Source organism: Bombina bombina, chromosome 3 (assembly GCF_027579735.1).
Source record: "Bombina bombina isolate aBomBom1 chromosome 3, aBomBom1.pri, whole genome shotgun sequence".
NCBI lineage: Eukaryota > Metazoa > Chordata > Amphibia > Anura > Bombinatoridae > Bombina > Bombina bombina.
The window spans coordinates 311,829,877-311,845,708 of record NC_069501.1 but is presented as its reverse complement, the minus strand read 5'-3'; the positions used below and the strand labels follow the sequence as shown (position 1 = coordinate 311,845,708).

The following is a 15,832-nucleotide window of genomic DNA, read 5'->3' as shown; positions in this document are numbered from 1 at the left end:
GGACTTTCTAAAGATACCATTATTTTCATCATATCTTATAATTTACTAAAAAAATTAATAAAATATGAGGAAAAAAATGGAAAAAAACACACTTTTTCTAACTTTGACCCCCAAAATCTGTTACACATCTACAATCACCAAAAAACACCCATGCTAAATAGTTTCTAAATTTTGTCCTGAGTTTAGAAATACCCAATGTTTACACGTTCTTTGCTTTTTTTGCAATTTATGGGGCAATAAATACAAGTAGCACTTCGCTATTTCCAAACCACTTTTTCTCAAAATTAGCGCTAGTTACATTGGAACCCTGATATCTGTCAGGAATACCTGAATATCCCTTGACATGTATATATTTTTTTTTAGAAGACAACCCAAAGTATTGATCTAGGCCCATTTTGGTATATTTCATGCCACTATTTCACCGCCAAATGCGATCAAAAAAAAAAATTCACTTTTTCACAAAATTTGTCACAAACTTTAGGTTTCCCACTGAAATTATTTACAAACAGCTTCTGCAATTATGGCACAAATGGTTGTAAATGCTTCTCTGGGATCCCCTTTTTTCAGAAATAGCAGACTTATATGGCTTTGGGGTTGCTTTTTGGTAATTAGAAGGCCGCTAAATGCCGCTGCGCACCACACGTGTTTTATGCCCAGGAGTGAAGGGGTTAATTAGGGAGCTTGTAGGGTTAATTTTAGCTTTAGTGTAGTGTAGTAGACAACCCCAAGTATTGATCTAGGCCCATTTTGGTATATTTTATGCCACCATTTCACCGCCAAATGCGAGCAAATAAAAAAAAAAAAAAAAAACAACTTTACATTTTTCACAATTTTAGGTTTCTCACTGAAATTATTTACAAACAGCTTGTGCTATTATGGCAGAAATTGTTGTAAAAGCTTCTCTGGGATCCCCTTTGTTCAGAAATAGCAGACTTATATGGCTTTGGCGTTGCTTTTTGGTAATTAGAAGGCCGCTAAATGCTGCTGCGCACCACACGTTAATTATGCCCAGCAGTGAAGGGGTTAAATTAGGTAGCTTGTAGGGAGCTTGCAGGGTTAATTTTAGAGATCAGCCTCCCACCTGACACATCCCACACCCTGATCCCTCCCAAGCAGCTCTCTTCCCTCCCCCACCCCACAATTGTTCCCGCCATCTTAAGTACTGGCAGAAAGTCTGCCAGTACTAAATAAGAGTTGTTTTTTTTTAAATAAAAATAAAATATTTTAGCTGTGATGGACCCCTGCCTTAGCCCCAACCTCCCTGATCCCCCCTCCAGCTCTCTAACCCTCTCCCCTACCTAATTACCGCCATCTTGGGTACTGGCAGCTGTCTGCCAGTACCCAGTTTGGCCCCAAAAACCCCCCAAAAAGTATTTTTATTTTATTTTTAACTTAAAAACTATTTCTGTAGTGTAGCAGCCCCCCCCCACAATACCCCCACCCCCTCCCAGATCCTTTTATATTAAAAAAAAAAAAATCCCTTTTTTTTTCCCCTTTCTGCCCTCATTCATTGGTGTCAGTGTGGCTAATGGGCGCCCGTGCACACTCACCCCTCGTGCACGCGCGCGCGCACCCTCACACCCGGCGGACACTGGCACCATCGCTACCGGTGCAGAGAGGGCCACAGAGTGGCTCTCTCTGCATCGGAGGCTTGTAAAGTGGTATTGCAGGATGCCTCCATATCGAGGCATCACTGCAATACCCTTAGAGCTGCTGGAAGCATTTGTGATCGCTTCCAGCACTCTGTTAGACAACTGACGTACCAGGTACGTCCATTGTCATTAACTGTTAGTTTTTGCATGACGTACCTGGTACGTCAGTTGTCATTAAGGGGTTAAAAGGGACATGAAACCCAAAAATGTTCTTTCCTGATTCAGATAGAGAATACAATTTTAAACAACTTTCTAATTTACTGCTATTTCTAATTTATTTCATTTTCTTGGTATCATTTGTTGAAGGAGCATCAATGCACTACTGGTTTCTAACTGAACACATGGGTGAGCCAATTACAATTGGTATTTATAAGCAGCCACCAATTAGCAGCTAGAATTTAGGTTCTCTGCTGCTCCTGAACTTGCCTAGATAAACTTTTCAGCAAAGGATAACAAGAGAAGGAAGCAAATTAAATAAAAATATATTGGAAAGTTGTTTAAAATTGTATTCTCTATCTGAATCATGAAAGAAATGTTTTGGGTTTCATGACCCTTTAACTGTTTAAAAAAAAAAAAAAAGTGTAATACATCCAGTGCTGAATATAGGAGATTTGTTTATGTTTAGGTATCTAATAACTGCGTTTAGAAGTATTTCGCTAATCTATAAATGTTCAGGAAAAGCGCTCTGCCTACAGAAAATGAACTTGCAGTTTAACTAGCAAATTTAAAACGGCATTAGCAGAAGTGACATGTAATGCAATACAATATTTGGACCTCTCAGCATCTACTTACATAGTTTAGACCGACAGATTATTATTTTTTGCATGTGCACAGTAAAAGCTCTCGCTAAAAAACAAATAACTTTTACAAGAAGTGTTTCTGCTTATGCAAGTATATTGCAGACATGTTTATATGCAAAACTGAAATGCATTGATGTGCATGTTCGATTTGGCTGGACTGGTCCTTTAAATTGCTTTATCTGTTGTAAAATCCTATGGTAAAAAATTGGGCATGGGTCTTTTTCATTAATTGCAGGAAGTGAGTGATTATTTTTGGTACCTAACACTTGCTGATGACAAGAGGAAGGCAAGTCAGTATATGCTTGATACATACCTTGGACTTAAATTTCATAATCTTGTACTTGTCTGCAATGCACTCATTAAATTCTTGGTACACGTGCATCATGGTTACTGGGACCCCCGTGTCTTTTCCTGAAGAGAGCTGAACTCTCTGGGGAGAGAGGAAAAAAAAATAGACAAATTAGAAACTCATACAAAAAAACAGGGTAGCCTATGCACCAGCCTTTCAACCCCACACCTTCTCTGAGAATTAGCAATGGCTTGTGTAATGCAAACTGAGTCACCACTGACCAGATACACTCGTCACTAGCTCACAGCAAGTGCAGTGTTTGAATGATACTGAAGAGGGCATGCAAAGCATTTGCATATGTCAATAAAACAACAATGTGTTTTACTGGAAGCATTTTTTCTGATATAAGTTAAGTTGAATAAGTGAAAGTTAAAATGCATTTGTGCACAATTCTACTTTGACAATAGTTTCTCTAACCACAAAAACATAATTTATGTAAGAACTTACCTGATAAATTCATTTCTTTCATATTGGCAAGAGTCCATGAGCTAGTGACGTATGGGATATACAATCCTACCAGGAGGGGCAAAGTTTCCCAAACCTCAAAATGCCTATAAATACACCCCTCACCACACCCACAATTCAGTTTAACGAATAGCCAAGAAGTGGGGTGATAAAGAAAGGAGTAAAAAGCATCAACAAAGGAATTTGGAAATAATTGTGCTTTATACAAAAAAAAATCATAACCACCATAAAAAGGGTGGGCCTCATGGACTCTTGCCAATATGAAAGAAATTAATTTATCAGGTAAGTTCTTACATAAATTATGTTTTCTTTCATGTAATTGGCAAGAGTCCATGAGCTAGTGACGTATGGGATAGCAATACCCAAGATGTGGAACTCCACGCAAGAGTCACTAGAAAGGGAGGGATAAAAATAAAAACAGCCATTTTCCGCTGAAAAAAATAATCCACAACCCAAAATATAAAGTTTATTCTCATAAATGAATGGAAAAAAACTTAAATCAAAAGCAGAAGAATCAAACTGAAACAGCTGCCTAAAAAAGTTGCTGCTTAGCAAACCTGATCAACTGAAGCTTCGTTTTTAAAAGCCCACGAAGTAGAGACTGATCTAGTAGAATGAGCTGTAATTCTGAGGCGGGGCTTGACCCGACTCCAAAAAAGCTTGATGAATCAAAAACTTTAAACATGAAGCCAAGGAAACAGCAGAAGCCTTCTGACCTTTACTAGAACCAGAAAAGATAACAAGTAGACTAGACTTCTTCCTGAAATCTTTAGTAGATTCAACATATTTTAAAGCTCTTACCACATCCAAAGAATGTAAGGATCTCTCCAAAGAACTTTTAGGATTAGGACACAAGGAAGGGACAACAATTTCTCTATTAATGCTGTTAGAATTCACAACCTTAGCTAAGAATTTAAATGAAGTCTGCAAAACTGCCTTAACCTGATGAAAATTCAGAAAAGGAGATTCACAAGAGAAAGCGGATAATTCAGAAACTGTTCTAGAAGAAGAGATGGCCAAAAGTAACAACACTTTCCAAGAAAGTAGTTTAATGCCCAAAGAATGCATAGGCTCAAATGGAGGAGCCTGTAAAGCCCTCAAAACCAAATTAAGACTCCAAGGAGGAGAGATTGATTTAATGACAGGCTTGATACAAACCAAAGCCTGTACAAAACAAAGAATAACAGGAAGTTTAGCAATCTTTCTGTGAAATAAAACAGAAAGAGCAGAGATTTGTCCTTTCAAAGAACTTGCAGACAAACCTTTATCCAAACCATCCTGAAGAAACTGTAAAATTCTAGGAATTCTAAAAGAATACCAAGAGAATTTATGAGAACACCATGAAATGTAAGTCTTACAAACTCGATAATAAATATTTCTACAGATTTACGAGCCTGCAACACAGTATTAATCACTGAGTCAGAGAAACATCTATGACTAAGCGTTCACTTTCCATACCTTCAAATTTAATGATTTGAGATCCTGATGGAAAAACGGACCTTGAGATAGAAGGTCTGGCCTTAATGGAAGTGGCCAAGGTTGGCAACTGGACATCTGAACAAGATTCGCATACCAAAACCTGTGAGGCCATGCTGGAGCTACCAGCAGCACAAACGATTGCTCCATGATGATCTTGGAGATCACTCTTGGAAGAAGAACTAGAAAATATAAGCAGGTTGATAAAACCAAGGAAGTGTCAATGCATTCACTGCTTCCACTTGAGGATCCCTGGACCTGGACAGTTTTTTGTTTAGATGGAATGCCATCAGATCTATTTCTGGAATTCCCCACATCTGAACAATTTGAGAAAACACATCTGGGTGGAGAGACCATTCTCCCGGATGTAAAGTCTGACGACTTAGGTAATCCGCTTCCCAATTGTCTATACCTGGGATATGAACCGCAGAAATTAGACAGGAGCTGGATTCCGCCCAAACAAGTATCCAAGATACTTATTTCATAGCTTGAGGACTGTGAGTCCCACCCTGATGATTGACATAAGCCACAGTTGTGATATTGTCTGTCTGAAAACAAATGAACGGTTCTCTCTTCAACAGAGGCCAAATTTGAAGAGCCCTGAGAATCGCACTGAGTTCCAAAATATTGATTGGTAATCTCGCCTCTTGAGATTTCCAAACTCCTTGTGCTGTCAGAGATCCCCAAACAGCTCCCCAACCTGAAAGACTCGTATCTGTTGTGATCACAGTCCAGGTTGGACGGACGAAAGAGGCCCCTAAAATGATACGATGGTGATCTAACCACCAAGTCAGAGAAAGTCTAACATTGGGATTTAAGGATATTAATTGTGATATCCTTGTATAATCCCTGCACCATTGGTTCAGCATACAAAGCAGGAGAGGTCTCATATGAAAACGAGCAAAGGGGATCGCGTCCGATGCTGTAGTCATGAAACCTAAAACGTCAATGCATATAGCTACTGAAGGGAATGACTGAGACTGAAGGTTCCGACAAACTGCAACCAATTTCAAACGTCTCTTGTCTGTTAGAGACAAAGTAATGGACACTGAATCTATCCGGAAACCTAAAAAGGTTACCCTTGTCTGAGAAATCAAAGAACTTTTTAGATAATTGATCCTCCAACCATGTCTAAGAAGAAACAACACTAGTTGATTTGTTGAGATTCTGCAGAATGAAAAGACTGAGCGAGTACCAAGATATTGTCCAAATAAGGAAATGCCGCAATAGCCCGCTCTCTGATTACAGACAGTAGGGCACCTAGAACCTTTGAAAAGATTATTGGAGCTGTCGCTAGGCCAAAAGGAAGAGCAACAAATTGGTAATTCTTGTCTAGAAAAGAGAATCTCAGGAACTGATAGTGATCTGGATGAATCGGAATATGAAGATATGCATCCAGTAAGTCTATTGTGGACAAATAATGTCCTTGCTGAACAAAAGGCAGAATAGTCCTTATAGTCACCATCTTGAAAGTTGGTACTCTTACATATCGATTCAAAATCTTTAAATCCAAAATTGGTCTGATTGAATTCTCTTTCTTTGGAACTATGAATAGAATAAAACCCCAGACCCTGTTCCTGAAACGGAACTGGCATGATTACCCCTGATAACTCCAGGTCTGAAACACACTTCAGAAAAGTCTGAGCCTTTACTGGGTTTACCGGAATGCGTGAGAGAAAAAAATCTTCTCACAGGTGGTCTTACTCTGAATCCTATTCTGTACCCCTGAGAGACAATACTCTGAATCCAATGATTTTGGACCAAATTGATCCAAACATCTTTGAAAAAAATTTAATCTGCCCCCTACCAGCTGAGCTGGAATGAGGGCCGCACCTTCACACGGACTTGGGGGCTGGTTTTGATCTCTTAAATGGCTTGGATTTATTCCAATTTGAAGAAGGCTTCCAATTGGAAGCAGATTCCTTGGGGGAAGGATTAGGTTTTTGTTCCTTATTTTGTCGAAAGGAAGGAAAACGGTTAAAAGCTTTAGATTTACCTTTAGGTTTTTTATCCCGAGGCAAAAAAAAACTCCCTTCCCCCCCAGTAACAGTTGAAATTATTGAATCCAACTGAGAACCAAATAATTTATTACCTTGGAAAGAAAGAGAAAGCAATCTGGACTTAGAAGTCATATCAGTATTCCAAGATTTGAGCCACAAAGCTCTTCTAACTAAAATAGCTAAAGACAGATTTAACATCAATTTTGATATCAAAAATGGCATCACAAATGAAATTATTAGCATGTTGAATCAACTTAACAATGCTAGACAAATCATGATCCAATACTTGTTGTGCTAAAGTATCCAACCAAAAAGTTGAAGCAGCTGCAACATCAGCCAAAGAAATTGCAGGCCTAAGAAGATGAACTGAATATAAATAAGCTTTCCTTAGATAAAGATTCAAGTTTCCTATCTAAAGGATCTTTAAAAGAACTATCTTCTGTAGGAATAGTAGTACGTTTAGCAAGAGTAGAGATAGCCCCATCAACGTTGGGGATCTTTTCCCATATCTCCAATCTAACTGCTGGCAAAGGTTACGATTTTTTAAACTTTGAAGAAGAAATAAAAGTACCAGGCTTATTCCATTTGTTAGAAATCATATCAGAAATAGTATCAGGAACTGGGAAAACTTCTGGAATAACCACAGTAGGTTTATAAACAGAATTTAAACATTTACTAGTTTTAATATCAAGAGGACTAGTTTCCTCCATATCCAATGTAATCAACACTTCTTTTAACAAAGAATGAATATACTCCAATTTAAATAAATAATAGGATTTATCAGTGTCAATATCTGAGGCAGGATCTTCTGAATCAGATAGATTCTCATCAGAGAAGGATAATTCAGTATGTTGCTGGTGATTTGAAATTTCATCAACCTTATGAGAATTTTTAAAAGACCTTTTACGTTTATTAGAAGGCGGAATGGCAGACAAAGCCTTCTGAATAGAATCAGAAATAAATTATTTTAAATTTACAGGTATATCTTGTGCATTAGATGTTGAGGGAACAGCAACAGGTAATGAACTACTACAGATGGATACATTTTCTGCATGTAAAAGTTTATCATGACAACTATTACAAACCACAGCTGGAGGTATAATCTCCACAAGTTTACAACAAATGCACTTAGATTTGGTAGAACTGTTATCAGGCAGCAGGGATCCAACAGTGAATTCTCAGACAGGATCAGATTGAGACATCTTCCAAATGTAAGAGAAAAAAACAACATATAAAGCAAAATTATCAATTTCCTTATATGGCAGTTTCAGGAATGGGAAAAAATGCAAACAGAATAGCCCTCCGACATAGAAAAAGGCAAGAGGCAACTATGAATGGGGTCTAAAATAATGAAAATATGACGCATAACAAACAGAAAAAAAAATTTTGGTGCCAAAAACATCCGGAAACGACACACTCGCGTCATAGATGACGCAACCTTGTGAAAGGACCCGGCGTCAACTAAGACGCCGGAAATGACGAGTTTGCATCAATGAACTCAATAAACTTTAGCATTTTGCGTCCTTGCGAGCGTAATTCTGCAAGCGAATTTGATAAAATGACAGTCAATTGAAAAAAAGACTACACCCCAGGTAAGAAAATAAATTTTCTAAAAAAAAAAAAAATGCATTTCACAGATATGAAACTGACAGTCTGCAAAATGAAATATACTGAAACCTGAATCATGGAAAATATAAGTACAATACATATATTTAGAACTTTATATAAATACATTAAGTGCCAAACCATAGCTGAGAGTGTTTTAAATAATAAAAACATACTTACCTGAAGACACCCATCCACATATAGCAGATAGCCAAACTAGTACTGAAACGGTTATCAGTAGAGGTAATTGAATATGAGAGTATATTGTCAATCTGAAAAGGGAGGTAGGAGATGAATCTCTACGATCGATAACAGAGAACCTATGAAATAAATAGGTGATACTCCCTTCACATCCCTCTGACATTCACTGTACTCTGAGAGGAATCGGGCTTCAAAAATGCTGAGAAGCGCATATCAACGTAGAAATCTTAGCACAAACTTACTTCACCACCTCCATAGGAGGCAAAGTTTGTAAAACTGAATTGTGGGTGTGGTGAGGGGTGTATTTATAGGCATTTTGAGGTTTGGGAAACTTTGCCCCTCCTGGTAGGATTGTATATCCCATACGTCACTAGCTCATGGACTCTTGCCAATTACATGAAAGAAAAGTTCCTTTCTAAAAGGGGCAACATTGTGATCAGTGAAATTAAAGGGACAGACAAGTAAAAAAAAAAACTTTAATGATTCAAATAGGGCATGTAATTTTAAATAACTTTCCAATTTACTTATATCACCAAATTTTGATTTGTTCTCTTGGTATTCTTAGTTGAAAGCTAGACCTAGGAGGTTCATATGCTAATGTCTTTGACCTTGAAGGCCGCCTCTGCATTTGACAGTTTTTCACAGCTAGAGGGTTAGTTCATGTGTTTCATATAGATAACATTGAGCTCATTGAGTGAGCACTGATTGGCTAAAACGCAAGTCTATCAAAAGAACTGAAATAAGGGGGCAGTCTGCAGAGGCTTAGATACAAGGTAATTACAGAGGTAAAATGTGCATTATAATATAACTGTATTGGTTATGCAAAACTGGGGAATGGGTAATTAAGAGATTATCTTTTAAAACAACAAAAAATCTGGTGTTGACTGTCCCTTTAACTGAAGTAGAGACAGTTACTATTACTTTACCATAGTCTCAGTAAGAATAAGGTCTTGTAACTGCTCACAAAAACAGATATTAGATAAATGAACTCCATACAAAGTTGCAGGGAAAAGCTCTCAGTGTATTCAATTCCATACAGAGCAGCATCTAACATCTGCCCAGTTAGAATTTTCTGGCTTAATAATGTACTGTGCATGCTGGACGTTTTGTCAGTTAGATAAATATTTATATATTTAGCACAAAGTGATTACAGAAATATGCAAAGAAACTAAATATGTATTATGGGTAACTGATATAAAAAAAAAACATTTAAGGGCATAGTTTTAAAATAAAACATCTGCTTATTATGTGCTTTTGTGTTTAATTATAAATGAAGGATAAACATATCTTACCGTTTCACGTGGCAAAAGATAGACTGTCCTCTCTATGTTTCTCACGGATACACAGCAGCTAACATATACCTCAGCTGACTCAATCCAAACTTTGCCGAATAGGTAAACCACACCTAAAAAGCACAAAAAGATACACAAACCACTGTATCACTGATAACCGTTACTGTGCAACACCGATCTCAAGGATTAGCTCTTCGGCAATATAAAACATAAGCTATAAACACAAACTTTTTCATCTTGACTGAATTATCCAACTAGCACTCCGCAAGAGACAGTTTCTATTCAGAAAGTATAGGTATAGGATCCACTATTTAAGATGGCACAAGCATCACACCATTATTTAGATCATAATACAAATTTAAAAAAATGGACAAAAGTTAAAGCAATAAAGATAGATAGATGAATGTCACATAGGAAACAGATGCAATTTTGTCTTTATCTTGTCTAACAAAGCACGATGATTTACAGGACTCAAAAGGCATGCTGAACAAGTTATTAAAGTGATAGTAAATCCTGGCATTTGTGAAAAGTTACGATTTACCAGTGGAAAAAATAAGGGGACTTTCAGTCATTTAGCATAAAATACTTCAGGCTGAAAGTTCCTTAATTTGTCTGAAGCGCTCTCCACCTTAAGCAGCCCACGGTAGATTGCTATTTTGCTGTGAGGTGATCTAAGCCAATAACATGCTAGCTATCCGGCATGGCGCCAGCTGGCCAACACGGCTATTGCCTAAGGAAGCGGAAACGTCACCTCACAGCAAAATAGTGTTCTGCCGTGGGTGGCCTGAGGAGCTCAATGCGGTGAACCCTTCGAAAAATAAAGGAACTTTCAGCATAAAGTATTTTATACTTCATGACTGAAAGTCCCCTTTATTTGTTGCACTGGTAAATCCTAGCGTTTCACAAACGCTAGGATTTCCCATCACTTTAACCAAAATAAAAACACTTGCACCTGTATATTAAATTAAAAAAACTGCCTAAGTGTTTCAGTAGCACGAAAGGAACAAACCCAGACACCTAACTGTGAATCAACCTCCAAAACATTTACTTCCACTACCCAGGGAGAAACTGTCCTGTTAAAAATGGATCAAACCCAAACACCGAGGCATTTGTACCTTCTTATCAAAAAAATTTTTTATAAATCGTGCAATATCAAAAATAAAGTCCTTGAACCTTAGCAAATGCCACAGACAATCCAGACTGTCCAGTCTTCCTCAGCTACTTGTTTCTGCCCAGATTAACATCAAGACAGTGGGCCAAGAGCATGATGCAATGATGCTCAATAACAAAAACTGCATTTTTGTACTTATAATTTAAGAATCATATTCTTTTTGTTAGGTCAAGCAGAAAGTCAATCGATTTAATAAAATGTAAAAAAAAAAAAAAATCCCTTCTCTACCTCATATAATGGGATAAGCGTTTTCAACAGGAAACCACATTTATTTTTACCTGCTTCCTTCTCCCACTAGGTTTTACCATTTAGCTAACCAAATAGACAAGTTGGAAGAAAAGAGAACAGAAAAATAGATATCACAGATTTCAATGTACAAAACTGCAATATTTAAATAATCCATAATGTAAGTCTATGGGAAAGACAAGGTGCCAAGCCTCAGTGGTTGGACTGATGAATGACAGATATAGAAGTGCCAAGGTGTGTCTGTTTCAAAAAGCATAATTTAAAGGGCCATAATACCCAAATGTTTAAACACATGAAAATGATGCAGCATATCTGTAAAAAGCTGACTAGAAAACATCATCTGAACATCTCTATGTAAAAAAGAAAGATATTTTACCTCAAAAGTTCCTCAGTAGCCACATCCCATTGTAAACGATTTCTAAGCAGCATATTAGTATGTCTGTCCTGGGACAGCTGAAAGGATGAGCCTCGTGCACTCTCATATTTCCCTATTCAGATTAGGGAAGTTTACAATGAAATCTCATGAGAGTTAAGTCAAATCTCATGAGATCACAGTAAAAGAGTCCATGACCTCAGCACTGCTGATGCTGATTGGTTGCTGTTCATTTCTTCATTTTTTTTTATTTTTTTTTACCTGCAGCTGGGAGCAGCTGAGTATAACTTTTTACACAGAACTCACTCTGCTGAGCTGAGGAAATTGTGAGGTAAAATATCTTCCTTTTTTACATAGAGATGCTCAGGTGATATTTTCCTATCATCTTTTTACAGTTATACTGCATCAGTTTCAAGTGATTTAGCATATGAGTATTATGTCCCTTTAAAGTAGCAGACTACTGCAATACATAGATCTGCGGTTAGAAAATGTAATGATTTAAAGAAAAACTAAACAGAAAATGTATTACCCCTTAAAATATACTATATTACTATGGATAAAGTCACACATATGGAAAAACAACACTTTCAAGTTTCAAATGAGGATATGACCAGGGATTGAAGTATACACATAGCTGCTTCTCATTTGCTCACACAGACAACTTTGACTATGTATTTACCCTCCATTTGTAGGTTTAACAAACAGTGCAAGGAAATAAAAAAATATATTTTATTTTTATTACAGAATGTCCCTTTAAGTGGGTAATATACATATTTTTTAAGGGTTCCCTCCAAAACCATTGATGTATTTATTAAAACCTTAAAGTTATGGAGAACTATCCCCTTTATAAAAACAGATCCGGAATATTAGTGATATTTTAAATGGAGTTTAATTCATCAGTTGTAAAGAATATGCGCTATAATAAAACTTACTTTTTAATATAGATATAAAATTTAAATACCGTGCGCTCCACCACCCACTTCAAAAGTAACATTTTCTGTAAACTGAAGTTTTGAATTGTTGTCCAATCAGCACTCTCCCCATATGGCACCTTTGTTGTAACTAAAGCGCTGATTGTAGAACAATTTAAACATTGGCTCCCAGAAAAATGGAAATTTATGCTTACCTGGAAGAAACACGATGAGTCCACGGATCATCTAATTGCTATTGGGAATATCACTCCTGCCCAGCAGGAGGCGGCAAAGAGCACCACAGCAAAGCCGTTAAATATCACCTCACTTCCCTCCCAACCCAGTCATTCGACCGAAGTATAGGAGAGAAAGGAAGTAACAAGGTGCAGAGGTGTCTGAAGTTTATATATATCAACACCCTGTCTAAAAGAACAGGGCGGGCCGTGGACTCGTGTCAAAAAATAAAATTCATCAGGTAAGCATAAATTTCCTTTTCTTTTTAATGACACAATGAGTCCACGGATCATATAATTACTATTGGGAATCAATAACCAAGCTAGAGTACACAGATGATACGGGAGGGACAAGACAGGGAACCTAAACGGAAGGCACCACTGCTTGAAGAACCTTTCTCCCAAAAGAGGCCTCAGCCAAGGTAAAAGTATCAAATTTGTAAAACTCTGAAAAAGTGTTTAGAGAGTACCAAGTTGCAGCCTTGCAAATCTGTTCCACGGAAGCTTCATTTTTGAATGCCCATGAGGAAACAGCAGCCCTTGTGGAATAAGCCGTATCTCTCTCTGGAGGGTGCTGTCCAGCAGTTTCATATGCAAAACACATTATACTCTTCAGCCAAAAAGAAAAAAGTAGCTGTGGCTTTCTGTCCCCTTACGTTTTCCTGAGAAAACCACAAACAAGGCAGAAGACTGACGAAAATCCTTAGTCGTCTGCAGGTAAAACTTTAAAGCACGAACCACATCCAAATTGTGCAGAAGCCATTCCTTATGAGAGGTAGGATTAGGATACAAGGAAGGAACAACAATCTCCTGATTAATGTTCCGGTCAGAAACTACTTCAGGAAGAAATCCTAATTTAGTACGTAAAACTACCGTATCCAAATGAAAAATAAGGTAAGTAGACTCATACTGCAATGCCGAGAGCTCTGACACTCTACGAGCAGAAGAAATGGCAACAAGAAACAAAACTTTCCAAGATAACAGCTTAATATCTAAGGAATGCATAGGCTCAAATGGAGCCACTTTAAGAACTAAATTAAGACTCCATGGAGGAGTAACTGGTTTAAATACAGGCCTGATCCTGACCAAGGCCTGACAAAAAAAATTGCACATCTGGAACATCTGCCAGACGTTTATGTAACTAAATAGACAAGGCAGAAATTTGACCCTTTAGGGGACTAGTCAATCCTTTCTCCATCCCCTCTTGGAGAAATGACAGAATTCTAGGGATCCTAACTCTGCTCCAAGCGAAACCCTTGGATTCACACCAATATAGATATTTACGCCATATCTTATGGTAAATCTTTCTAGTCACAGGCTTACGAGTCTGAATCATGGTCTCAATGACCGAATCTTAAAAAGCCCGCTTGGATAGAATCAAGTGTTCAATCTCCATGCAGTCAGCTTCAGAGAAACTATATTTGGATGAAGGAAGGGCCCTCGAATTAGAAGGTCCTTCCTCAACGGAAGTCTCCGAGGTGGAAAAGACGACATGTCCACCAGATCTGCATACCAAATCCTGCAAGGCCAAGCCGGTGCAATGAGGATCACAGAGGCCTTATCCTGTTTGATTCGAGCAAACGGAGGAAATAGGTATGCTAAACTGAAGGTCCAAGGTACCGCCAGGGTGTCTATCAGTACCGCCTGAGGGTCCCTGGACTTCGACCCGTACCTTAGAAGCTTGGCATTCTGCCGAGATGCCATGATAACCAATTCCGGCTGACCCCATTCGAGAATCAGGCTGGAAAACACTTCCAGATGGAGTTCCCACTCCCCCGGATGAAAGGTCTGCCTGCTCAGGAAGTCCGCCTCCCAGTTGTCCACCCCTGGGATGTGGATTGCCGACAGACAGCAAGAATGAGTTTCCACACATTGAATTATTTTGATTACCTCCGTCATCGCTAAGGAACTCCTTGTTCCTCCCTGATGATTGATGTAAGCCACTGAAGTCATGTCTGACTGGAACCTGATAAACTGAACCAAGGCTAACTGGGGCCAGGCCACGAGAGCATTGAAGATCGCTCTCAGATCCAGAATGTTTATAGGTAGAACAGACTGACTCCAAACTCCGAGTCTTTAGGGAGCCCCAGACTGCTCCCCATCCTAGAAGGCTTGCGTCTGTTGTCACAATCACCCAAGATGGTCTGCGAAAGCAGTTTCCCTGGGAGAGATGATCCAGAGACAACCACCATTGAAGAGAATCGCTTGTCTCCTGCTCCAGAAGTATTTGAGGAGATAAATTTGCATAATCTCCATTCCACTGCCTGAGCATGTTTAACTGCAGAGGTCTGAGGTAGAACGGAGCAAATGAGATGATGTCCATTGCCGCCACCATCAGCCTGATTACCTCCATGCACTGAGCCACTGATGGCCGAGGAGCGGACTGAAGAGCTAGTCAAGTATCAAAAATCTTTGATTTCCTGACTTCTGTCAGAAAAATCTTCATTGATAGGGAATCTATTATGGTTGCCAAGAAAGTTACCCTTGTATTCGGGACTAAAACTTTTCCAAATTTACCTTCCATCCGTGAGGGATCTTGCTAGTTGTAACGATGGCGCCTGGACTAGGATATCGTCCAGATAGGGCGCCACTGCGATGCCTCGTAACCGAAGCACCGCCAACAGCGAACCCAGAACCTTTGAGAACATTTTGGGAGCTGTGGCACGACCGAAGGGAAGAGCCACAAATTGGAAGTGTTTGTCTAGAAAGGCAAACCTTAGAAACCTGTGGTGATCCCTGTGAATGGGAACATTCAAGTGCGCGTCTTTTAAATATACTGTTGTCATAAAATGACCCTCTTGGACCAAAGGGAGAATGGAACGAAAAGATTCCATCTTGGACGACGGTACTCTGAGGAATTTGTTTAGACACTTGAGATCTAAAATTGGCCTGAAGGTTCCCTCTTTTTTGGGAACCACGAACAGATTGGAATAAAATCCCAGACCCTGTAACTGTATCGGAACAGGAACTATCACTCCCAGGTCGGAGAGGTCTATTACACAGCGTAAGAACGCCTCTCTTTTTGTCTGGTCTACAGATAATCTTGAAAGTAGAAACC

The 15,832-nt window shown here is 38.6% G+C and overlaps 1 protein-coding gene across 1 annotated transcript in view; it reads right to left on the bottom strand.

Moving 5' to 3' along the window:
- Nucleotides 1-15,832, bottom strand: part of POLA1 (DNA polymerase alpha 1, catalytic subunit) — a 1,417,985-nt gene that overhangs the window by 1,340,205 nt on the left and 61,948 nt on the right. Inside the window, exons 11-12 of the mRNA XM_053705268.1 lie at nt 9,841-9,953; nt 2,766-2,882 (exon numbers count right to left, since the gene is read on the bottom strand). Of these exons, the coding sequence (XP_053561243.1) occupies nt 2,766-2,882; nt 9,841-9,953 (230 nt within the window). The remainder of the gene's footprint in view (nt 1-2,765; nt 2,883-9,840; nt 9,954-15,832) is intronic.